At 35.6% G+C, this 27,867-nt stretch overlaps 1 protein-coding gene across 3 annotated transcripts in view; it reads right to left on the bottom strand.

The window, feature by feature from the left end:
- TOX (thymocyte selection associated high mobility group box) overlaps positions 1 to 17,297 on the bottom strand; it is a 352,655-nt gene extending 335,358 nt beyond the window's left edge. Inside the window, exon 1 of one of the 3 annotated variants that reach the window (XM_051970153.1) lies at positions 16,994 to 17,297. In XM_051970153.1, the coding sequence (XP_051826113.1) occupies positions 16,994 to 17,095 (102 nt within the window). In that variant the 5' untranslated portion in view covers positions 17,096 to 17,297. Of the gene's footprint in view, positions 1 to 15,699; positions 16,951 to 16,993 lie in introns of those variants that run through there. The other 2 variants (XM_051970152.1, XM_051970154.1) reach the window with 2 other exon arrangements.
- Between the last annotated feature and the right edge of the window lie 10,570 nt (positions 17,298 to 27,867).

Here is a 27,867-nt window from a genome sequence, read left to right as displayed (position 1 = left end):
GCCACAATTTCAAGAGCCAGCCTGTTCCACACATAGCCAGCTGTAATTATTAGTTAGGTTGTTTTTGTTTGTTTGTTTTTCATTTTAAACAGGGAGCTGAAACCTGCCCTTTCTAAGTTTCTTGCATTGCTCCTATTTTCTCCTGTGTTAGGGTTAAATCTGGTCAGAGAGGCATAATCCTTTTTCACTCCCCTGCCTCCACCCACCAGAATTGTCATTTCCTATACAACACATCAGGACTTGCACAAAGAGTGGGCGGGGGCCATTCTTTCTCCAAGCTTATATATTAATAGAGTATGGTCCAATTACTATTTAGCCTCATGTGCTTAGGACCTCAGTGCATCAACTCAAGCCTCAGCCCATTACATCTCCCGCTTTCTTTTGTTTTAGAACACAGGTGGTTATGCCATCCCTGACTTCTCAGGGTTTGGAATCTTGGGTAGTCAAATCCTTTTTCCAAAAAAGGTTTATACTTAATGTAGAAAAATGTATTGGCTGCTAATATCTATTCTTATTAATTAAAATAGTGAATTTACAGATAGGCCATAAAGATTCAGTGTTCTGGAAATTAGTTTGTATCTAAGAGATGTGTCTTTTGGTTGAATTATAAATCCACTAAGTTTGTCATTAATCCAGTGCTTTAAAGTAAGAAAATACAAGTTGTGCTGTGATAGAGTACTGCATTTGGCATCTAGATTCAAATCTTGGCTTATTTACTTAATATCTGTATGATTGATGGGCAAGTCATTTAATTGGTCTAGGCCTCAGTTTTCCAAAGTGTAAAATGAGGGTTTTGGACTTGACCCCTAATAATTCTTTCATGTATTCTAAATCCGGATTTTTTCAGTATGATGGGCCTACTAGGCACAATTATTAGAAGAGCCTAGAGTCACAACCCCTTAAAGTAAGTTAATACTTATTTTAAAAATTATTGTGCCCTCAGGCTTTAGAAATGAACAATGAAAATAACTTATTTGAAGCATTATCAATAAAGTTCTCTAGCTTGTTGTAAAGTGTATATTAAATACAGTAAGTTAACATTTCATCTAAGTACAAATTTTTATTCAATTGATCCATTCTATCCATTTGAAAATCAAAAAGCATAAAGGCAACAATGAAACATATTTAATAGAGGCAACAGAGGCAGCAACTACCTTAATACTTCCGCAAAAATGGTCTCTGCTTGATAAAGGTCTTTACTAGAATTATCATCTATAAAAGTACAATATGTTCATCTGAATTCCTCTCCCCCAACCCACATTTTGAAAAGGTATTTGCCCCCCATTCCCCTTGCCAGAGCTCTTAATATAAAGCACAAAACAATCTTCCATTGAGTTAGAAAAATTTCACTATGGCAGAATATAAAGCTAAGAGCTTAAAACACCATGAGTTTTTAGTCTTTTGCTTTTGAAAGGATCAGTAGTTCATTTAAACAGCAATTACACTGTACTCTCTGCCATATAAAGGACTGACTCATGATGCTGTAATTTTACACTTTGCTAGAGTGTGTTGAGATAACATATTAGAGCCCTGGACAGTGTTCAATCCCTCTGGGATGTCCTAAGGCTGCAGAGTCACAGCTTTTCAACATCACTATACTTATTACCCTGGCTATATTTAAAATAGTCCTGATGCTAATCTCATTCTTGCTAATTCAGGATCACATAGGAAAAAAAAAAAAAGGCTCAGTGTTCAATTTACAACCTGAGTGGCTAATTTTCACATCCTGTTAAATAAAAATAAGGGGAGAAAGCTTCCTCCTTCTCTGATCCATATGGATTTTTCCTAATTTAATTTCCTGTTTTTTATTAATAAGCTCTTGACCAGTTTAGACATCTAAGGCTAAAGTTATCTGAAAATGAAAGTTGTACTCTCATTTGAAAAAATAAAGCCTTTACATTGAGACATCTCAAATAAGATACCTAGAACCCACAGACTACCAAATTTTGGTAAACATTAATTAATCTTTCCCTTTAAAGGTTTTCAACAGAAAAGGTGTTCTAAGAATAATGCTTAAGTGTACTTCTTAATGTCATAATGAAGAGCAGTAACAATCTTTTGTTTCTACTTAAATTTATATTCAGTTGTATGAGAATCCCACCATTTTATCTTTTACTTTAATTCTTTTAAGATGTTAGATTTTAAAAGGTAATTGACCTCTGTAAATTTTTCTATTGCCTTAAAAAAAAAAAAAAAAAAGTCTGTTCAAAGTATTCCTCAGGAAAAAAAAAAAAAAGAGGGGGTGGAGAAAGATAAACATACTTAGTGACACAAGGAGAATATGGTCTGGCAGACTTTTTCCCAACTTGTAACTGAAATGACTTTACATCATCCAAATAAATTATGGGTATAAAGAGTAAAAACTGTTTGAATGAATTTTGGTTCTACTTTCAAGCAACAGAGGCTATGGGGACACCAAGTGTTTCCCCTTTAGAAAATGAATAAGGAATGACTATAGTACTTATACCTCCCTCCCCCACCCCTCTGTGTGTGTGTGTGTGTGTGTGTGTGTGTGTGTGTGTGTGTCTCTTTCTGTCTCTATCTCTCAAAAATGGCCATCACAAAAAAAAAAAAAAAAAGAAAGAAAGAAAGAAGAAGAAGAAGAAGAAAAGAAAAAGCATTTTTTGGCACGGCTGACCTGCAGAGATATGGAGCTAAGCAGAGTCAGTGAATTCACTCGCTCTGATATGCACACATGATATGCAATTAAAATCTCCATTCACATTCCTACCAGGTTGTCAATCAAAAGAAAAGCCTTTTTGACAACATTCAGTGAAGCGTACCAACTAACCGCTGAACAGGAACTTAAACAGTAACAGCTTTTGTTACTCGCAAGAACGGATTTTTTTTTTTTTTTAACCAAGATTGGGTTCAGTTTCTAAGAAATCATTATGTTCTGAATTTGAAGGCCTTTCCTTAAAAATGAAAAAATGTGTCAGCAAAGATTTTGTATGGGAGGCTATATGATGTAATACCTAGAAAATATGAGATATGTAGAAAATTTTAACCTTTTTGACTGGAAGAAACTCTTTAACTTTTCACATTTAGAACAATGAACAATGCTCTTAAAATAGGGTTTCAGGGAGAAATATATCTTTTAATCCATTTTAAAGTTTGACTAGACTAGATTGTAAAAACAAACTTTGCACATTGATCTACTTATCTTAAAGACATCTACGATGGCATAGAAAGTAGTCAGCCAGCTTATGAAAGTAACACAGGAAAGCAACTTTATTAATCATTAGGAGAATATGAAATATGTGAGAAATACTGCATGCATCATACCCTTCAATTTATGATGCTCTATAGAAAATATTATGCACATAAATTCTTTCCAGATGAACATAGAAGACACCCTGGCCCATAACTTAGTTTCTGTTGAATATCTAATCAATGTCTATGCCCTTGATAATAGCATATTAGTGTGCTTTAAAGTTATAAATCCATAAAAACAGGGCATAGCAAAAATTGAACATAGTATGTGTGTTAATCAGATGCTGTGTCTGTTTTAAGCAACCAATCTCAGGTTATGATTTTTAGATGAGTTAATAGTATCAAATATTGAAATATTTGTCTCCTTACTTCTCATACTCTGTAGCTGGAGAGAGAGCAGATGCATCCTGACTATTAACAGTCATGACAAATTGCCTTACTAATGAATGTTACACACTGGAAGTGCCACAACTGATTAAGCTACCATTTCCCACTACCAGACAGAGAGAGACTGGGGAGCTCCAGCATGGACAGCTCTGATATTCTGCCAACACGCCTTTAGGGCATAGTGCAGTATTTAGAAAAACACTGTAAATTCCATATGAACATATTAGAAAAGCCTATGTGTATACAACAGGTTTGTAAAGAACATTAGATAAAATAGCTTAGATTGTGGCTGATGAGCCATGTCAAATGGATATGTTTGAACTATTTGGTATCATTATAAAGTGATGTTAAAGAATATTTCTGTTGTGTGGTTGTTCTCTCTTCCCCCCCAACTTCCCTCCCCAACCCCCCAACATTGCTTGTGCTTTGCATTTCACATAAAATCTTTCTTTTGTCAGTTCCTTTGTTGGTGCAAAATTGGCCGCAGTTCAAATTCAAAGTACTCCTATTCATTTACTGACCAATGTCATTCTAGTTCACATCAGCCAGGGAGCTAAGCTCTAAAAAACATAAAAGGCTTGCTTCACCACTGACGAATAATGTGTACATTTTTACAGAGCTTAAACCTTAATGCTTTCCCTGAAACTAACAATACAGTATATCTTATCATTCCTTTTTCACAAGCAGGCAGCTGCTGAAACGCTTGCCACTTCAAAATATCAATTGCTTGCCAGAGTTGTCCTCAACACACCCTGTCAAACTCATGTATATTGTGCAATGAAAACGGTGCAGGGCTGAAAGCTAGAAATTGTGTCAAATTCTGCTGTAAGGGTATGATGTGCAAAGAACAATGTATGACAACCGTAGAGAGTACAAACAATGGCATTGGAGCCAGAGACTTCATATATCACAACTGTGCCTGTACATATTTTATTGTAGGCATTATATATTTAAAGCATGACAAATGTACCATAGTACATTATGGGCTACACAAATAGAAACCCTCCCACTAGTTTGGTTGTTTGGGTTGTGTTGTTGTTTTTTGTTTTTTTTTTAATTTCTCTTGATGATGGAAATGCAGTTGGAGTTTTGTCTCTTTTTCATTACATAAACACTGAAGATTTTCCAGTCATATAGGGAAAAACACAGGGTTATCAAGATGAGTGACAGAAAACAGAAGAAAGCAATACATGATGAGAAAAGGAGATTTTGCTCAGTTAACATTTTGACTTTTCTCTTAAAGACACAATAGCCAGGATTGGGTCCAAAACAAACAGGCTATTAAAAGAACTATACTATCAGTATGACTATAAATTGTTGTATACCTAATTTTAAAACAGATAAGTGCTGGTCTATCGATTTGCATGATTTCCTAGCAAAATGGAAATCCTATATGAATATGTTCTTTGTGTGCAGAAAATATGAGCTGAAGAAGCTTTTACTTTTATTGCTTCTCTATGCCAAAAGGACAATTAAGAAAATAATATTTCACCAGTCTATCAGATTTGTAAACTTAATGACAATTCCATAATGTCTATTTAGAGGTTAAATACTACTCTCCTAATCTCTTCCTTGATTATATTTATTTTAAATAATTTGGATTATTGAGAAGGCACTTTTCTTCTGAATGTCAAATGAACATATAAAATCTGAAAATGGCCTAATTTAAGGAGACACCAAGTTAATTATAAAGAAGCTCATGTCTCCAATAAAGCTAAAGTAAGTTATCCATTTATAGTTGAAATGGGAAAGGCTGTTTAGGAGAAAAAGATAAGTATATGGATATCTAGTCATTTGTCCACAATCTAGCTTAGGTTATAAAAATCTTTCTCATACAAGTAGTTCTGAGGAGAATTAGCTGACAGAAGGCTAAATGAAATGAAAATATAGGCTTTTAAGGTGTTAATAAATATTTTGGGAAGAGAATAGGTAGTTTAGGTGCTTAGAGGTGCTGACCTTTGCTGTGTTTATTAGTGGGACAATGATGCATTATTAACACACAGCAGCTGTACCTGAACTGCTGCCATGAATATAATAGCCTTTTATAGCCATCAGGGGAGTGAGATAGGAGGCCTTTATTAACCACTAGACATGATTAGCACATTATGTGAACTTTAGTAGGCAAATTATCTCTTATTGAACTATAATGTTGGTTATAACTAATTGTAAACATGATTTTTAAAACTTTCCAATGCAAAACTAAATGCTTTACTTCTATTTAGCAAATTACTGGTTAGTAATCTTTGGAAACCTTTTCTTTTGTCCAATGTATTTGTAGGCTCTTTATATCAAAAGGGATATTGAGTCATCTGAGACAAACTGTAAAATTACTTAGCACTACAAGATCTTGAATATTAACCTTTAAAAATACAACAAGGCTACAAACAAAATTTCTCACAACATTTAGGTAAAACTGTTAATGAACTAGAAAAGCTGCTTTGGGATTTTTCTTTTTATTTCTTTAGGCATTTCTTAAAAAGATTAGTTTTGCAATAAATTTTTCAAGAGTTAACTTGAAAAAGTAACAGCATAATTTACTTCAAAAAGCTTAATTTTGGGAAAGGAAAGATTATCCCATTAGCCTTAGTAACTGAACATAGCACTGAGAGTCCATTATGAGCAGTCTTTTATGCCCTAGCAGAAAGTCATTAACATAAAATAAATCATTAGCTTTGATATTAAGCTTCTACTATCTGCAGGTTTCTATGATTAATGTTCATGACTGCATCTGCCAAATGATAAAATATACTTTTTGTTGAAAGGTTATCCTGCCTTTTTATTATTAATATTCCCCCTATCCACAATTGTTATTAGCATCTTAGACTGGAATTTTTAGTATATAGAAGCAGAATTCGTTTGTAATATGGTATGACAGCAATCAACTCATATACTCTTACCTATAGGTACATAAGTATATACACACATGCATATGTACATTTATTTCTTTATACACATACATGCATGTATGTAATATACATGTGTATATGTGTGCATGTTTATACACAGTCAGATATATATTAGCTAAGTTACAATAGTTAAAATAAGGAGGGCAAGCACATGTTCTAAACTGATACACTGGTCCCCCAAGTCCACTTGGCTCTCTCTTGAATGTGTTTTGCATACTCTGTTTTAAGATTCTTGCCTTTTTCTGACCTATATATCAAAGGGGAAAGTGGAGGAATCTGGCTAATTTAATGACAGGAAATGCAAATAGTTTTCTCTTTCCAGCTGTGGATGTACTGTTGCACACTATTAACTGAGCCAAGAGAATTGTTGAAGCTTAATTTGGGGGTGGGAGGGGATGGGGGTGGGGGGGAAGGAGGAAAACTTTCTACAAACTTTTTTCATCAAAGAATTCCAAAGTTCTGTTTATCTGTATTGATCCTAATCCTTACTTTCTATGCTGCTTCTTTGAAACTAATAAATGCTTTTCTCCATTTCCACTGAACATGTTGAACATGTTAGGGATAGAGTATCCACAATGACCTGATATTAGAATTCAGACACTAGTCATACACTGTTTTATCAAGAGATACAGATTAAGTTCATATCTGATAAAGAAGTAGGGTACCAGGAAGAACGAAAGAGCTCCATTTTGCCTAGGGAATAATCATCATTTGGTCTTTAATGTTTATGGTTATTTTCACCCCACATGGAAGTGGTATCCTCAAGTATCTACAAGTATCTTCAAAAGGGACTAGATTTGGGACTCTTTTCAATTAGATCCTCTTTGCTTTAGAATACTATATTAGCTATGACATTCACTTTTACTTCCTTAAATAGGGGAAATAACCAGAATATTGCATCACCTAATATGCATTTTCTTATTCCATAATTCCCCAGTATAGTCTTTTAGGCATTATGATCTACAAATACACCCATAACTATAGGAAACAGCAATATGATTTAATAAAAATCAGTCTCTCTAGTTAGGTAACCTAGAATTGTGTAAAAGATCTTCCCCCTTCAAAAGGAGCATGATGGGTTACACCAGTCAAGAATGAGAATACTAAAAGAATCTGACATTTGCACCAACCTGGATTTGTCAGATATATATAACATTCAAGTGTGTTTTGTAAATTGGAATGCTCTGTATTTTCTTAGGAAGAACAAACCTATTGGCATCTCTTTCTGCTGTTTATCTAGGAATTCTTATAAAACATTCACAGAGAAGTGCTTCTTACAACTTAGCAATGAAATATATCAGATGCTTTGCTATTGTACAATCATTTTAAACATCCAGAGTGAAAAATGGGCAAACAAAAAAAAAAGCATTAAAGTGACTTTTAATATATGTATATATATGCATATATACACAATCATATTTCATATATAAAATGAAAATGCAAGGATAGATTTTTAAAAGCTAACTTTAAAAATTTAATCAAGTAAGTTAAACCCTTCATATATCAAAATAAAAGGTATTGGAAAATATTGGCACTCTCTACCATGAGCAAAGGCAGATTTTCATTCTGGCTCTCCCCCCTCCCCCAACCTTTTTCCTACTATACAATCAGCATCTAAGCCCAGAACATTACGATGTTGCCATTTTCAAAATGAATGCTGTAGGGAAACATGTTATAACCAGGAAAAGCTCATTCAGGTTAATGTGAATTCCATGTCTTCAAGTATTATGGAAGTGCTGCTATAATTAACAGTCTGTTGGCACTTCCATTATAAAACCACATTTTTAAGCAGTTTCAAACTCAACTGTTTTTAATGAGAAATTGCTCTTTAGTTGAAACTTGGCATGCAGGGCCAAGTTAACAAATTTTGTTAACAAAAATTTCTCAGATTCATTAAGATAAGTATAAATTAGAATATCCTGACAATCCAGTTTTCCAGTAGTCAGTCCATTTAACAAAACTCATGATCAAGAGTAAGAGCTATTGTCTCTGCTGCTGGCACTACCAACAATAGGAGGGCCTACCATAAGCTCCTTCAACCTGAGATATGGTTAACTTCAAAGTAGAATGGATATAAATGGAAGGTAGTGTTGCAATGACTGATATCTCCAAGGTCAGGTTACACTAAGTTATTGTTGCTCTTGTGAGCATTCAGTGTAAAGAAATACCAGGAATTAGACTATTAAAATGTCAAAATTTTTAATTAGGTCAAAGACTATGACTGTGACAAATTTTACCATGAGATTTGATACTTAACTGTACTTATTTGATACTTAACTATAATTCAGCTTAACAACAACAAAAAAAAAGGTGAAATTTTGGATACTGACATGATGCCATCTAGATCATTAGTTTTATTATTTTTTTAAATGACACTAGAATATTTAATGTTGTTATAATTATTGTCATAATCATAATCATAATTATTGATTTTCACTTTTTAAAAATGCAGATGTGGAGATATAGGATTAGACTTTTATAGATGATGTCTAATCATTGCTCATTGACAATTCCCATAACTTGTCATGGGTACAAGATGAGAAAAAGGTTATTTGAATGCTATTGTCTGTACAAATACTACTCATATCTTGAATATATGTACAATATTATATTCACTTACAAATAGAATGTTAGCCCTAAGTTCTTAAGTTATGATCTGTTACAAAAATTTGGAAGTCAAATAATTTTCTTATATTAGGAATTTTAATCCAATTATTTCAATATAATTGCAATGTGAAGACCTCAAAGAGAAAATTCACTTATGCAATTCATGCAACATCGATTAACTGAGACTTCATATATGATGTAGTATGCTGAGCACAAGAAATACAAGATACATAGTCTCTATCTTCAAGTTAATCACATCCTAGAAAGGGGTAAATGAGACAAATATACAATTAGCTTTAATATCAATTATAAGGAGAAAACCAAATAGAACAGTAAGAAAGATTCAAGGTTAGAAAAATGATTAATTCCATTCTAAAAGAATATAAGTTCCTTGAGGGAAAGATTTATTTGGTTTATCTTTGTATCCTTGGTATCTAGATTATAATTAGTATATAGCAGGTTTTTAAATAAATGCTTGTTAAATTAAATTGAATTGAATTCATAGGTAAGGAGATCAAGGAAAGATGTCATCGAAAAAGTAGGATTTGGACTGGGACTTGAAGGAATGAAAAAAAGAGTTGAGTTTTTTTGTTTGTTTGTTTGTTTGTTTTAAATTAGAGTGTATTACAGGAATAGAACAAGTTAAATACAAAAGTAACTGGCAGAACATGGAAGGGTAAGATGTAGAAAATTATCCTGAAATAAAATATGTTTCTCTGTGTGTATATGTCTCTGTGTGTATGTGAATGAGAGACAGAAAGAGAAAGTGAGAGACACAGAGACAGAGACAGATCGAGAAAGAGAGAGGTTGGAAGGGAAATTGTAGCCAGATTTTTAGAGGCTGATTTTAAATGCTAAACTAAGAAGTTTATATTTTATAAGGAGACACTAAAAGTTTTTGAGAATGGGATTGATGAGGAAAAACAATAGCATAAGTTGGTAAATTCAGTTCTTCAAACATCTTAATTTATAGAACCACAATATATTTTAAGAATTCGAAGATATATTAGAAATCATGTAATCCAGCTTTCATTTTAAAAGACCTAGAAAGTAAATTCAAGGTCCTAAGATTCAATGGCATTAGTGGCTAGAATTTTGGATTCCTAGTGCTCTTTCAAATGCTCTTGCCATAATATCATGTAATACCAGTTCTGGTATTTGAGTAAGTCACTTAGATTCTTTATTATTTAGTTTCCTTATACACAGAATTGAATGGTTAGTTGGAATAGTTGACTTTTAAGATGCCATATAATTCTAGATATAACATATTCCACTAGTTTGTTGCTTAGCACAATCATAGGATCATAGATTAGAACTGAAAAGGGACTTTAGAGGATATCAAATACAACCACTTCATTTTACAAACAGGCAGAAACAGACAGAAAGAAGTTAAGTGACTTACTTAGAGTCATAGCATCTGAGGCAGGATATGAACATAGGACTTTCTCAGTCTAAGTCTGTACTCTATCTAATGAGAAGCCATGTTGTCTCTCATTCAGCATCAAGAACAGAATAACTTTCCCTAACATTCTACCTCATTGCGCTCCCCACAGCTGAACATGGTTTTTCTCCTCTCAATTTTTTCTAGACCACTTTGGATCTCTCCTTCATTAATTTGGGGGTGGTGGTTGGTAGTGGAAGGATCAGATTGGTGACCACATAAATGGAAGTAATTTCTAATGGGGAGGGAAATTTTTCTTCATTTATTCAAATCAGCAATTCATCATCACTTACAATCTTAGAGAGTTACTTGTAGCCCTGGGCATCAAATGACTTTCCACAGCAAATAGTTGATAAATGTCAGCTTAAAAACTTGAACTCAGGGTTTCTGACTCCAAAGACAACAACTCCAAATACAACAATACTCAATCACTAAATTCTAATATATTCTCTGCATCGCTGTTTTTTCTTTATAAACTTAAATCTTAGTACATTGCAAAAAGTAGGAGTTTAACAAAATTTTTATTGAAGAAATGAATGAATGCCTTTAGTCTTTTTCATTTAGATGGTTCACTTGTAAATTCAGTATGGTAGTTGGGGTGGATTGGAAGTGGATTGGTACTATTAAGAGTTGAAAAATAGATAAAAGAAAAAAAAATACTGGTGAAAGGAGAAAGTTGACCAGGATAATGATGTTAATAAAAGGAAGAGAAGGCTCGTGTCACAAAATGAACACAATATATCAGTGCCATGAAGAGGTGAGAGAATATACACATTAGAATCCAAAAAAAAGTTTGTCCCCATATTCTGATTGCAAAGTTAAAAGAAAGAAGATGCTAAAGAGAACATGAAACAAATGGGTAAACTCCTGGTGACAATTTTTCTAAAAGAAAAAAAAGGGGAAAAAAGGAGACTGCCAAGAAAGAAACACATGAATCATCCCAGAGGTCTTCTATCTATTATATCCAGTAAACAGTATCAAATGAAGATGAGATGACTTCTCAAGTGATAGTATAATAAATTTGTACAAGCCACCATCTAGCATTTTTCAGTATTCTCCTTCCTTTTATAAATCTTCTTTCTCAAAAGGGCAAAATTGCAGAGAAGCCAAAGTACCCCAACCAACTCCTAAAAACTTAGCTCTAGGATTTGAACAAAGTGAACCTTTAATCTGGACATGTCCCTAATTCTTCCATACCTTGCTCCTTTTGTTGCCATATCAATTATGCTATTCCTACTAAAGCTTGCTTGAAGTTTCATGCTTGTATAAGCACTAGTTTCAGTAGAATATATTTAAATGAGTTTTCTGATATTGCAGTTTCTTTTGCTAACTAGGCAAAAGATCAAATTGCTTCATGAAAATCATTCCATATTCCTTAAAATGGAAAAAAAAAAAACCACTCCATACCCCTTAAAATGAATCATAAAATGTGGAAATACTAAAGCTTATAGAATAAGTATCTTGAAATGATAGCATTGCTCTCAAAAGCTCATAGAGATAATCCTTTATAAAGAAGTCTAAACTTTAAACTATTGACATAATAAAGTATCCAACAAAACCAAGATAGGCAAGTTAGGATCTTACCTTTCTTTTGTTCCAGTATCTTAGTCTATAACCTCTATAAAACAATGATATTGTACTTCTTCATTGTGAGTTTTTTAAAATATGTTTTAAAACCTCAACTTAAAAAGTTAACAAACAAATAACCCTATCAAACACCAAAAAAAAAAGTGTATTTTCAGCAGTAATCCTGAAAAAAGAAACAAAAAGTATGAAAACTTTCATAAATGATCTAGCCATCCCAGAGATAGAGACAAGTTTCAAACCAGAACTACAACAATGTGCTGGACCAGTCTAGAACTGATATGCCTAAGTTGCTTGGAACTATAAGACAATTATTTTAAAAGCAAAATATCAAATAAAATACTGACATAGAATTATATTTTTAAGAGTTTGAGAATTCTGGGTTTTACAAATTTTGAAACTTGGATAAATGAGAATGATCAAACTACATTTGAAAGGCAAAATATCCTATGGAAATATCATCAAATGAAATTGTGCACACAAAAAAAGGGGGTGGGTGGAGATGATGAATAATGATTTTTCCTTCTGAAAAGTAAAATGATGTTTCAGGATTGGACCATAGGTCAATGTCAAGCTAATTGTGAATAGATCATTTCTTCTGTACACATATATGAAAAATAATGCATTGGATTTTCTTATTCAGCTGAATAAATCTGTTGGGTTTGCACTCCTTTATTTCTAATTTAACTAGCAATCCAAGAAGGATGTGTAGCACATGATTCCACAAAAGTAACCATTGAGAAGAGAAAAGACCATTATTTTCCCTCCCACTGTTGGTAGGGGTCAGCCTCCCTGTCATTAGTAATGTCATAACATAATTATATTACTGCTTCTTATGTGGGCAGATACTTAAGCAACTTGAAAATACACTACAAAGTTTCAAATGTGAAAAAGTACCACCTCCTTATCCCAATTTAGCACAAAATCAGTGAAAACAATCTTTAGAAATGACAGTACATGGAGAAACCAAAGGAACTGTTATTACTATGTAGGTATATATTTAAACTGATGATTTGACATCTTCAACTAGAACAAATAGGGCTATATTTTACTACCGAATTCATACTGTGTGCTCATTTAATCCAATTTCTTTGTAACATTCAGTTCAATTAAGGGATACAATGTTACTTAAAATAGTCTTAATTGGCTGAAAGAGGGCTTTGGTGGAGCTATGTTGTTCATCTATAAATGTCTGAAATATAACTATGCTTACCGAATCAGGAGATGAATAGTGTTACTTTAAGTCTAAATCTGTCTGTCCAGCCTATAAGCCACACTGTTATTTCAAAGGTTGACCTATATACAGCAGCATACCATCCATTTTGCCTGTTTGTATAAGAGATACCTCACACAGTTGCCATAACCAACATTGTTTGCATTGTCCTCTCACTTTTCTCCCTCAATGGACTGTGTGAAAAAGGAGGCAAGTTTGCATAAAGATATGTGCATAGTGTAATGTGCTCTCACAATAAATAGATCAACACTAGGCTGAACTGTTTAGAAAATTCCTTCTGCTGAGTTTATTAGAAGAAAAATGAAAACAGTGGGATTTTTTGGCCATTTGTAAAACAGCAATGCAGAAGAGTGTCACAAATCTAAAGTTGTGCTTTCATTTAAGAGAACTTGGAGGGAATGGTGATATATTAATTTTTATAGACTGCAGTTCCTATATAAAAAAAAATTGGGCAAAGTTCAGTTCTGATTATATATGTAAATATAAATCATAATCTAGTAATAGATTCAGAATAAACAATTTGTAATTTGCTTTATTAATGCAATTCTCAAAAGCAGAAATAAAGTAGTGAGAGCATCTTACTATAAAATATGGCTACATTGCAGTCTTACAGAAAATTTAAACTTTTTTCCAATCTGCTAAGTGTTGGATTAGTACAAGTGAGGTTATCTAGCTATGTTTTGTTTTTTAACTTAAAGATACAAGTTTCTTATTAAATATCTTTCCTAGATATATCTTATAATGCATCAGAAAGTCACTTGAACCTTCATAAACATGAAGAAGAGTTAAATATTTTCTACGCAATTGAAATATTTGATCTAGACACGAGTTTTGTATCAATGGTAATCATGATGGACTGGAAAACACAATGTTCAGAGAAAGTAGCCTGCCTCTCAGGGGCCTACCAAACCTACTCAGCCCATTTAATATAATCAGGGATCAGTGACAAATACATTTAATAGACTGCTACGAATAGATGTTCTGGAGAAGGCACCCTGTGAGAAATATTCACATGAAGTCTTTTCCAACTATGATAAGTATGTCTTATGACTTTGCATTTTTAAACCCATTATTGCTCAAGATAAGTTAAATAGAAGACTTGCAACTCCTCTATAGAAAGGGTAGCTAATTTGCATTTAAAAAGAACAGTTTGCTGCTTCATACATGGCATGACTTAAAAGGAGCTTCAATGAGCTAGTCAAGAAACTCTGAGGACTTTCTAAATTAATTTATTCGATTTACTGCACAACCCACCAAAATTATTTAAAATACTTAATTGGGAAATGATTTAATATATTAAAGTAATTTCTGATTTTCCAAAGCATTTAACTTTTAAATTAAATTTAGCCTTACTATCTCAAGAATGATGAGCAAAATGTGTATCCAAGCCATTACCTTCCTTTTGGAGCCTTAAATCAGTGCAAGATTGAATAAGGTTTGTCCAGTTTAGCTGCCAAAGGGGTCCACATTCATTGAGTTTCAACTTAGGCCAACTAATTTTTGTTTGTTTTTAAACCAAAAGTATCAAGAAAAACAACTACTACCCTTCTAAAAAAAAAAAAAAAGCAAATCCAAACTTAAACTTAAAACAGGTATGCAACTTTGAAGTTAATCACTCACACTCTTTCCAGTGCCCAAAGTTCACATTACTTTTAAACTTTCCATTTACTATGCAAGTCAACTCTTCAAACTTCCTTAAGTATCAACTCTAGGAGAAAAGTTCAGTGTATTACCTACTAATAAATAATCCCTAAAAACAAACAAACAAACAAACAAACAAACAAAAACCACAGCCACAGGGTGGCCGATTCCCTATGTTCTGATAGATGTAGTTTACTTAAGTTGTGTGAGCTCACTTTTCTAATGCTTCTATCTAGAAGTTTTTGTAGTTAGGTCTTTTTTAATTTTCTTTTTGATTTCTTTCCTTTTTTTTTTGAGGAGGCAGAGGACTAGAACGCATTCTCTCTCATTCTCACTGTCTCTTTGTGCGTGTGTCTCCCTCTATCTCAGTCTGTCTCTCTTGTCACAGAAATCTATTTGCATAATGAATCGCCACTAAAAGCTAATGTAAGAATACAAACATTTCCCAAGGAGTTTAACTGAAGAACTCCTCACTATTCCTCACTAAATTGCTCCAAAGGTTATGAGGCATCAACTTAGTAAAGGAACAACACAGAAACTGTACAGCTGAAGTAAATGATCACCGTTTTAAAAAAGTGTTTCCAGGGAACTTTAGCTAGCCTATCTGCCCAAGTTCCTCGGACGTACTTTCAGACATATGTGAAACAAAAGCCCCCAAATGGACAAACACCCACAGACACACTGACTTTAGTATTGCTTATTCATCATTTGCTTCCCTTGTTGGAGCTTGCATGTTCAGAGAGTTTGGAGAACCACTTCCTGATAATTTTTCCTCCCACAATCTTTTTTATTCATATGCAGAAACATTCCCCAAAGGCAAGGAAAGTGCGATCCACGTATAAATAAACGCCAGCTGGTTTACTCCACAGACCCACACTGAAAGTCATCTTGGTTTGCTTCTGGCCAAAGGTAATCGAAGTCCTCTGGTGTCTTTGTAGCCAAGTGGGCACGAAGTATTCCGGTCCCGTTGGCCACCCCACTGTCCAGAAACACTTTCTTGCCCTCTGTCACTGCACAGAACTTCTTTCCTTAGAAGTTTGGCCAACACCGATCGAATCAGGTTGGAGGGAAATTAGTAACGCAGTTTGCAGGCCACTAATGAGTCAGGTTTGTCCTGTTCAGAATAAACTTATCTTCTCCCTTTGCACCCTAAGCGGGGATCCGATAGTCCCCAAACTGTTAAACTACTAAACCCGGGGAATACTGACGTGTTAACTGTCGTGCTAATTGAGAGTTTAGCAGCCTGATTTGATTTGTGAAAACAAAAGAGTTTGGCTGGGGGAGGGGTTCACTGGGGGACTACTACATCTCCCAACCCTTAGTAGCTGGGGAAAGACACTTGTATGGACATTTAGATGTTCTATAATTACCTTCTTTTCGAAATAATGTCTTCACGTCAGAAAGGTGGCAAAGAACACATGGGGTCTGCCAGTACCGGGAGTAGGGGGAAGGGGTTAGGAAGAAACAGGGAGGGGGGAAATGGTGGGAAGAGAAAATGTAATTCACTCTTTTACTCTCCCCACCAGTCCTCTATTTATCCCAGAACCACCCCCAAAGTATTCCGGGTTTTATTCTTTTTTAAGGTCTCCAAGACGAATCACGGCAGGCGTCCCTCTACTCGGGAACAGCAGGAAGGAAGGGTTCAGAGCAAATCCTGTCACTTTCTGTACAATCGCGGTGTTTTGAAAACACCCGGAGCTACAATATTTACTACCAAACTGCAAGAATGGCTTTAGTGGGCTGCGAGCTGGAGTGTTAGTTAACTCAGAAGATAGTCTGTACATACAGAGTACAGTGAGCTTCCATCCATGCAAACCAGTAAGGCAAGAACAACAAAATAACAACCCCATCACCCCTGCATTTAGGGAGGAAAAAAAAGGGAAAGAAAGAAAAAGGAACCCTATTCCACCAAATCTCAAAAATGGACTAAAAAACAACAAACAAACAAGGAAAAGGACGAAACAAAAGCAAACAATTCACCTTGTTGCAATAGTAGGGGTCCAGACAGGGAGAGGGTCCCAGACAAGGAGTATCGGGAGCGGCAGCAGGCTGTGGTGGTGGTGGATAAAATCTTACGTCCATTTCACTCAAACATCAAGTAACTCCTTTCCTTTCCTTTCCTTCCTTTCCTTCCCTTTCTTTTGAATAATAAAAAAAAATGTCCAGCAAAACAAGATTGGAAGGAACAGAAAGAGGTGTCTGGGCTTAAAGAAACACCTTCCTCGCCTCACATCCGTTTGCGGTTCGTTTAAAAAAAAAAAAGAAAAGAAAAGAAAAGAAAAAAAAAACACACACACACACAACTCTTCCAAAAAAGCACCAGTCTGCAGATGTCTGCAACAGAAACAACAAACCCTTCTTCTTTTTCTTCTTTTTCTGCTGCTGCTGCGGCTGCGGCGGCAACTGCTGCTGCTGCTGCTGTTGCTGCTGCTGCTGCTGCTCCTGCTGCTGCTGCGGCTGCTGCTACGGCTGCTGCCACTGCCGTCGCTACCGCTGCCGCCGCCGCCGCCGCCGCCGCCGCTGCTACTCCTGCCGCCTCTGCTGCTACTCCTGCCGCCGCAGCAGCTGCTGCTGCTTCTCCTGCCCCTGCCGCTGCCGCTACCGCCGCCGCCGCCGCCGCCACTGCTACTCCAGCCTCTACCACCTCTGCTGCCTCTGCCGCCGCCGCCTCCGTAGCCGCTGCTGCAGGGCAGGTAACTTCAAGTACTTATTGTTTTTCCCCCCTCCCTTCCCACCCATCCCCCACCCCACCCCACTCCCCTTACCAACCCGGCACACACTAACTAGTTTTCTAGCAGGAGATTTTTTTTTTTTTTTATTGAATTCTCTAAGTTCTGATTTTATTTTATTCTCTCCACCTTCATGGCTTGGGGGGTCTGGGCGGGGGGGAGGGGAGAGTCGGTGGGCAGGAACGAGAGCGAGGGGGTGGAGGAGTAGAGAGAAACGGCCGCTACTCTCCACTCTCCCCGGAGTGGGATGGGCTGCGAAGGGACTGGACGCAGACCGGCCTTTTAGGCAGGCGGAATGGCTGCGGCTGCGGCTGCGGCTGCGGCTGCGGTTGCTGCTGCTGCTGCTGCTGCTGCTGCTGCTGCTGCTGCTGCTGCTGTTGCCGCTGTCGCTGCTGCTGCTGCGGCTGCTTACTGCTACTGCGGCCGCTGCTGCTGCGGTTGCTGCAGCTGCTGCTGCTTCCACTGCTGCTGCGGCCGCGGCCGCCGCCGCTGCTGCCCCAGGCTCCCAGCTTAGAAGACCCGGAGGAAAAGGGAAGGGAAAGTGGAAAGAAGAGGTAGGAAGAGAAAGAAGGAAGAGGTGGGGAGTGAGGGGAGGAGGAAGAGGAGGAGGAAGAAGAGGAAAGCTGAGGAGTGCTTTGCTTTCCTTCCACACGGCTCCTCAGTGTTCTACACAAAGAAGTTGGCGAGCTAAAGCCATTTGCTGCTTCGGGGCACTGATCTTTAGGATAAAGAGAGGGGGCGCTAATGGAATACCCCTCACCCCCAAACCCTCACCTCCTGTTCTCCAGTCTTTACACGCCCCTCACACCAGCACCCTCCCTCCCTCATCTTTTCTCCTTCTTCCTCCTCCATCCCCACCTTTCTCGATTCCCGTCCCTAATCCAACACCCACCCACCCACCACCACTAAAACCCTCTTCTCTTCCTTCCCATCCGGAACTGAGCAATTCCAGTGCGACCTTCTGGGCGGCAGGCTGCTGCTCGGGGGACCTGGCAAGGAACTCTGCTAGAGAGTAGAGGCTTGGAGCTGGAGGGGCTTACCCAAGGCCGTGTGTATGATATTACTGAGTATCCTCGGACCCGTTAGGAGATTCTCAAGCCTCAGGCAGATGGATTGCAAGAGTATTGCCCCCATCTCCCCGTTCTTTCACCTCCTCACCAAATCCCTACTCTCCTTTACCTTTGCCTCACCGGACGACTTGAAGAAGTTTAGGATCAAAGATTGCTTGGAGTTGGGGGCGAAGGGGTAGCCACGAAGAAGTCAGAGAAGGTTATTCTAGAGTCAATAAGAACATAATTATTCGTCCCAATAGAGGAAATGCATGTTTTTGGAAAGTTGCGGTGGAGAAGGGAAAAGGTACCTCTTGGCCCTCTTTTCTGAAGCTGACTTTTGTTGTTGTTTTCCCCTGAGGCAATCGAGGTTAGGTGACTTGCCTAGGGTCATACATTTAATAGGTGTCCAGTCTCTGAAGCTGAATTTGAACTAAGGTCTTCCTGGCTCCAGGGCTCATGCTCCATCCAGCGCATCGCCTAGCTATCACACAGCAGTTTTTTTTTTTTTTTTTTTTTTGAAGGAGGATCACAAAACTGAAGTTCTATAATCGGCCTCCTTGACAGGACATTGGAAAGGTGGGGTGAAGAAGGCTCGGGGACTGTTTCTCCCTCTCCTCTTTTTTTCCTTCCTCCCTCCCCCAACACTGTACAAAGCTGGCCTCAGATCCGTGGCCTAGGCTTTACTACTTTATATGGGTTTATTATTTTACGGGTAAATATGATATATTTAAGACATTCCATTTTTATTCCATATTTCCAGAGTCTTTCTAGAAACAACAACAGTTGGGGAAACAGCTGAGGAGGAACTTTAGTGTCTGCCTTTTGAGTTCTAAGGATACCAGGCACCCAGGGTCTACTATTGAGACGCAGAGTTCTTTCCTTCAGTTTTATGCGCTCTTTGGCCGTGGGAAAGAAATTAATGCAATTTTGTGGTCTTTCCAGTACACTTTACAACCTGTTCAGTACTCACAATTTCTCCATTTGAGAAATCAAGTAATAGCAAAAGCCAGGGATAAGAAATGTTAAAATGTCAGGTGAAAGCCCCAAGATGCCTTTCATCATTCCTTTTAAATTTGCAAATGATAGAGAATGTTACACATCGAATGGCAACATAGAATAAAGTCATATGAAGAGTACTGAACTTGACTTCTAGAGCTTCTAGAGCACTGGACTCAAATCTTGGTAATGACATTTATCTGTGATCTTGACCAAGTCATATAATATCTATAAGCCTACTTGCTTATCTATAAATTGGAGATACTTGTTTCTACCTCCCTAATGACTGTTATGAAATACTTTATAAAGCTTTAAAAATTTTAAAATATATTTACACATATTTTATGTAAGTATATATTGTATATATGCATACTATATGATTACTTCTCTATATTATCTAAATAAAAAAGAAAATTGAACTGGAAGATAGTTTAGTTTATCTGAGCTAACACCCCTACTTTGCTTTTATATATGAATAAGTCATCCAGGAAAGCTCAAGAGACATGTACAAAGTCCCTCAAGAAGTAAATGCACAGCCAGAGTTAAATCCCAAAGCCATAGGGATAGCACTCTAGTAGTTTTCATTTTAGTTCAGTATCTTTTTTTCTGCATTTTTTTTTAAGTAGTAAAAGTGCCAATCCACAAGATTCATCCAAGAAGGGAAGAGACCAAGAAAAAGTAGTATCTCCAATCCAATAAACTTGGGCAAGTAGTAAAATACTTAAAAAGTGCAAAGCCCAGCTGTTCAAGGAATATGTAACTCAGTGGTGGTAAGAAAGAAGGGATATACAAGAATATTTGATCATTTGAAAAGGGAGATAATCACTAATAATGACTAGAGGGACTACTGAATACATATTCAGTAGAGCTCTTTGACATAAAGAATAGAATAGAAAAATGGACATTTCTCTGCTCCTAATAAAAATCAAAATAAATTTAAAATGAAGTTGTGGTTTTTAATTGTACTCAGTGGTGTACATATTTAAATGTGTTTCTGTCTCCTACTAGAGATTAAATACTATAACACTTGCCTGCTAATTTAAAATCTCAGCTCAAATTTCTACCATATTGTGTGTCTTCTGTGTGCCTGAATGCTGTGGATGCAGAGATGAGAGTGGTATCAGCTCTACACTTAAAGAGGTTGCATTTTACTGAGAGAAAACACAAGTGGTTAAATATAATTTTGGAGGGGCAGGAGGAGGCAATCCAGGTGTAGTGGTCTTCCCTATGGTTATTCACATTTTAAGGATCTGAGTTTGGATTATTTGAATATAGATCCTTCTGTTTCCAGCGATAGTGCTCCAAATACTGTACTACCTAGCTGTCCCTGGATACTTTTTAAATCATGTATGATCATCACTCGAAACTTGTTTCTAATATGTTGTCCTATTTCAAAACCTCACCTGAAAATGTAATTAAATTTACTTATTTAACTATGAGACAATGTGGCATAGTGAATAAAATGTCCAAAGCTTCAATATCAGGAAGATCTATATTGATTCAATTCCTTCCTATGACATATTGTCTAAATTATTCTGGGCAAATCTCAATCTTTTGCTATCTTAAAACTAAATAGCAGACAAGTTTTAGATCTATACTAGTATAAGGAGTTTCCTTAACAACTCTCTAAAACAATACGATTTTAATATCAGAACTGCCTTATGCCCTCAAAAAAATCAATAGTTGCCTTCTCAGATTGAAAAAATCTAACAAAAAAGAAAAGCAGGACATTATGAATGAGGCAGCCAGTTAGTGAAACATATAGAGTTAGAATAGACTTGAGTTTGAATCTTGTCTCAGATATTAGTTGTGTGACTCTGAGTGAGTCATTTACCCAGTTTGCCTCAGTTCCTCATCTATGTAATGATATGGAGAAGGAAATGGCAAACCACTCCAGTATCTTAGTCAAGAAAATCCTAAACAAAATCAGAAAAAGTAGGACACAATTGAAAGTATTCAACAACAACAAAATTCAGTCTCCTCATGTATAAAATGGAGATAATAATAGGACCTACACCACAAGGATGTTATGAAGATTAAATGAGATAATATGTATAAAGTACTTTTTACAACTTAAAGCAATACATAAATGATAACCATTATGGTTATTATTGACAATAACTTGAAAGGATTTGGAGCGATATTCTCTCTCTCTCAATCCCACACCTTTTTCTCAACTGCTGAAAGCTCAAATGTCAGTTCTGCATATTTATTTCAACTTATCCAGAAGTTAGATTGGATTTGTGATGTATGAAAGGCAAAGTAGTATGCTGAAATTGAGAACAGACAGTGGAAGGTGGGCAGAGTTCGTTCTGGAACTGCTTTATTTCTAACCCTACTTCCTGTGACATGGATTGAATAAATGTAGTTATACTAAGGTAAAACTGAGGAATGTGGAGGCCTAAGCCTTGGAATATATTTTCTTAATTTATGAGGGAAAGCAGGGAGATATTATATGAATTTTCCATTTACTAGAATGTTAAAATTGCTTCATGCCTCCATTAGCGTCTATGATGTTTAATTCATTCCTCTATGTTTTCAAAAGGATATAAAAACAATTAGACATGATTCCTGCCCTCAAGGAGCTTATTAGAGTCTAATAGAGTGTATAAACTACACCAACACATGAAAATAACAAAACAGAATTATCCTCTAGGGACAATGTGGTCCATGACCAATTGATTGAGACTTACAAAGATAACCTCTTGACAAGTTCATTATTATTTAGGGTTGTGTCCTATATACACTGAAACTTAATTTAAACACTTTATCCTTAGAGAAATGATTCACCCTAAACCAACTCACAGGAGAAATTTATAAACTAATTACCATTTTGTTAATTAACAATGGAATATCTGTGCCTGGAAAACTTAGGCTTTTTGATTCAAGCTCTTTATTTAGGGAATTAATATACCTGGAAATCAATAATCAAGTAATTTACTGAGTCTGGAATCAGAGAAAAAGAAGAGCAATACCTCAAGTACATCTCCTTTCTCCATTATAGGGATATATCTGTTAACCTGGACAATGTTCATGATGTGCCAACTTTTCTACTCTCCTTCTACTGACTTTTGCCATTATATCATCTTCATTCTAATCATTTTCATTTTAACTTATTATTGTAGCACATTTTAGCTCTAAGTTTACATATAATTTTTCATTAATTATACCTGTGATTAATATATAGGAAGGCGTCCTATGCCTTATATGTCACAAAATTACAATGCAAGATGAATTACCTTGGAAAGGTTTATTCAAAAATTCCATATTTTTAATAGGCCCTTATAAATGTTAATCATAAAAAGTAACACTTTCTGACCTGTATATCCTGCTCTTTTTCTAATACATTAAGTTTTGAAATCAAAATTACTATGTGTGTGGTAATCGTCTATATTTCGACTATAAGAATATCTCCTGAAATAGATTTTTTTAAGTAAAATGAAAGCATAGCAAACTAGACATAGCATGGCACACATTCTTACAATTAAGGAATGATATTCTCCATATTATTTGGGAACACTTTATAGGTCTCTCAATAAACACCACTGATGAGACAATCTATATTGCTCAGTATTATTATTTCTATTGTACTTCAAATGGACTATCCGAGGTCTGTGATCGTGGAGTCTATGTTTTGTATCTCCTTGTAGATATTATTAATGCTTAAGATACATTGCCTTATACATTTATGCCTAAATGCTCAAATATTTATTAGTGATCATAATGCTGAATATCAAAGTCCTTATGATTAATGGTGATTGATTAATATAATCTGTATAAAGCTCACTGATTGTTGTCTGATATAATCACATTGTATAATGGGATGATAAATAATAAGACAAACATTGCAGTGGAAGAGCACCTAGATCTAATTTCTTTGGATTATTCCCCCCCTTTAATTTCAGAACATTGTTATGTTGGCAATCAGGATCTTGGCATCAGGAACAGGTTTCAATGGAAAGGACTGCAGATTCATCTCACAGCACTGAAAGACTCATGAAATATAGTAGTGGGTTTTTTTTTTAAAAAAAAAAAAAAAAAACATCTTATGGGAAATATGCCATCCATGTACAGCTCACAACTGAGAGTGATACAGTACTTTGATCTTCAACAATATACAACATTTGTGGTATAATAGCTATAATAAGATGATACAGCTATTTTACAAGGCAATAATCCAGTCCCCTCTCATCAGGATAAACTGTAAGGATAAATCCTTTCAAAATCAGAATTATTTCCTTGTAAAAGAGTGAGGCTACAATTATCCTTTAAATAGGAACAGCTGCAACATGGTACCGGCCCAAAGCATAACAGTGGTGTATTTTTTCAGCATAATTAAATGGATTTTTAATGCAAACTAATACTCCATAAAAGTCAATTGGGGAGTGAGTAGGTGTGGAATTGCTGAGATAAAAGGAATCAGCATTTTGCTTACCTGAGTTAATGCTTCTTTTTTAGTAAGTGCTATTTTGGTGAAAAAAGGATAATCAAATCTAGTTTTTACTGGGGAAGTGGATACCAAAGCTAAAGTGGATGAGAGTGAGACAATTGAAGAATATTTCTTTAGGTTCCTGGTACAATTTCTTGTTTTGAGAAAAATTCATAACTATAGCTCTTTTTTCCCCCTAGAGAAGTATCATGAGTCAGTAATGTATAACTGTAGTTAAAAAAAGAAAGCATAATCCTGGGGTGAATAAATAGGAATGTATCATGTAGGATTCATATTGGCATCTTGCTAGAGTACTGTTACCAGATCTGAATTCTGAACCGAAAAAAAGGATAGAAAGGACAGAGAAGAGCAATGAAGAAGATTAAAGGATTGGAAAATAGGACCTATGAGGAAAGATTAAAGGTCTTACCTAGAGAGAAAAAGGTTGAAGGGCCATTTAATCTCTTCATATACTGTATATGAAGACTACTTTCACAGAAAATGGTAACTATTTCTCCATTTCTACTGAAGATAAGACATAAGGAAATTGATTTAAAACTAAAGCTTTTGGCAGTTGTTAGATGTGAAGAAGTTTTCCTGAAGATGTAAGTTGTTAAATACTAGCATGAGTTGCCATATGAATTTGTTAAATCTCAATGTGGCCTATGCTTAAATGATAGGATCCCAAACAACACTACAAAGATCTACTCACTTTGCCATTCCATCATTTCAAGGAAGGGAACTTTTATTGGTTGGGGCGATGCTCACCAAGATGATTGCTACCCTTCTATTTCTTATTTCATGTTCTCCATGAATTGTCTTGGCTGAAAAAAAAAATCATATGATGAATAGTATTCTGGAGAAAAGCTTCTCTAGAAGATTTATATTAACTTGTCCTCAGACACCTCATACTAAAAGCCTTTCTACCTTGATTGATCAGAACCTGCCAGAAATTATCCTTTGCTAGCATGGCTTTTGAGAAACTATAGCTACTTTCACAGTATAATATATGAATTACAGTAAGACGTTAGTGAAGGCTTCATCCCATTAACTTCCAGAAATATTTTCTTCTTATCATCTAAATTGTCTTGACATTTTAGAATCTCCAATTTTTTCATTGAATCATTTTGTCAATATGTTCATACTTGTAGAACTTTTCAGAAAATATCTTCTTATCTATATGTACTTATGGAACAAAAAGTCCTATTTGAAATCACACAGATGGACTGCATAACTCTAAAGAGTTGCTTTTAAAAAAGGGTAGTTACTTCATAGGCCACATAGGTGGTGCAGTGGATAGAGTGCTAAGCCTGGAGTCAGAAGATTCATCTTTCTGACTTCATATTTGGTCTCAGACATTTACTAGCTGTGTGATTCTGGACAAGTCACATCACTCTGACTTATTTTTCTCACCTGTAAAGTGAGCTAGAGAAGGAAATGGAAAATCACTCCAGTATCTTTACCAAGAAAACCCCAAATGGAATCACAAAGAGTTGGATTCAGCTGAAAAATGACTAACAATAACAACATAGTTCCTCCCTAGCATAAAAATGGTTCCTTCCAGTCCAAACAGTACTGCTGTAGGTAGTATGATGGATAGAGTGCTGGACCTGGAGTCAAGAAAGCCAGAATTCACATCTGGGCTTTATTTTCTTCATTTATAAAATGGAGACAACAATAAGGCACTACATTCCATAGTTGGGGCAACTAGATGGCTCAGTGGATAGAACAAAGAGCTTGGAATCAAGAAGACCTGAGTTCAAATTAAACTTTAGACACTTACTAGTTGTTGATTCTGAACAAAGCACTTAACTTCCATTTGCCTTAATTCACCAGAAAAAGAAATTGTAAACTATTCCAGTATCTTTGCCAAGAAAATTGACTCATGAAGTCAGGCATAATTGAACTAAATATCCTTTAAGAATTGTGGTGAGAATAAATTGAAATAATATTTGTAAAGTGTTTTGCAAGTCTTAAAGCATTATATATTTGTATATATATAAATATGCATACATATGTACACATATATATGTTCACTTATTATTATTGTTAATAATTATTATGTGCACATATTATTTCTTCTCCTTGGATAAAAGGGGACCATTTATAGAAAAGGCAGTTGAAGAGTGTTTGAGTTTATATGTATACTTTACAGATGTTAATAATGGTAAGTCCTACTCTAATGTCTCAATGTTCCATGAAAGTTTTTTAGGATTCTTGAAGATATATCAGTGGGCCACAATCACTTGTTTGGTCCTTTTAAGTTAGAATGACTTCAACTATGAAAATCCTTTGAATATGACCCAGGCAAATGGACTGTATGTTGCTCCTCTGAGGATCAGTCTTACTATTTATCATTACCAAATGGAGGGTCACTAGATAAAGATTTTTTTTTTTAATCACTGCAACTCATCGAGGCCATTTACTTAAATGAATGTCATGATATTCATTGATATAGAGAGTACTCACTCAGATATAAATTTCAGAATTTTAAGATAGTGTTGTGCTTCATATTAAAATATATTAAGTGAACTGAAATTTTATAATACTTTTTCAGTTTAATTTATGTTTGTCAATTGTTAATTTAGACTACATGTGATAGATTTTATTCTTCATGAGAACCTCAAGTATATTTTCAATTTTGTATACAAACTTAAATCATAGAATTATCAGGATGGAGTTTTATTACTAGCCCTTTTCTCCTCTCTCTAATATAATAGATAAAATGGTAGATTTGGAGTTAAAAGACCTAGGCACACTTCCTAATTTTACTACTTGAAGAATTCTGTTACCTTGGGCAAGGAGTTTAACTTTTCTTTGCCTCAGTGTCCTTATCTGTAAACTAGAAAAAAACATAAGCAGCTAAGTAATGATACATAGAATATAGAACCTGGAGTTCAGAAAACCTAAGTGTGAATCCCTCCTCCGACTCTTACTACCTGGGAGGTACTGGTCTTACTATCTGTTGACTTCTCTGTACCTTAGGTTCCTCATCTATAAAATGGGGATAGTAATAATGCCTATTTTACAGGGTTATTGTACAGTTTAAATGAGTTAATGTATATGTGTGAAGTATTTTGCAAGCATCAAAGCACCATATAAATGGTATTTTAAAGTTTTTTATCACTTTTTTAATAGAAAAAAGTGTTTTATAAAACTTGAAGTGCTATGTAAATGTGGTTTAATATTTTTACACTTCCTTCTTTAGCTAACTCTTTCACTTTCACACCACATCTCTAACATCCATGTGGGATAATTCTCTAATTTTTTTTCTTTAAGGATTTCTCTCTCACACTGAGACCTTTGAAAGACTTCAATTTAAATAGACCAGCTCTCTCAATTTGTATTGCTACTGGACTCTGTTTACTCTGGAAGAGAGAGTGGGACTCATGATTTTGCACAACTCTGCCTCACTTAAATCCAATTCACTTGCAAGTCATGTCATTGGTCCTTCTCAAGAAAGAAGGATGAACAAGCATGATCTGACTGCAACACTAATCTTTTAATAGGACTCCTATTCAGTGTGTTTGCTTTCAGGTTAATTTTCCTAAAGTATAGTGCTAATTTGGCCTCTCAACTGCTCCAGAACCTTGAATGGCTCTCAGTGATCTACAGGATAAAGTCCAAATTTTCACCTTAAAAATTCAA

Source organism: Antechinus flavipes, chromosome 1 (assembly GCF_016432865.1).
Source record: "Antechinus flavipes isolate AdamAnt ecotype Samford, QLD, Australia chromosome 1, AdamAnt_v2, whole genome shotgun sequence".
In the NCBI taxonomy this organism is placed as follows: Eukaryota; Metazoa; Chordata; class Mammalia; order Dasyuromorphia; family Dasyuridae; genus Antechinus; species Antechinus flavipes.
This window is presented reverse-complemented; position numbering and strand designations above follow the sequence as displayed.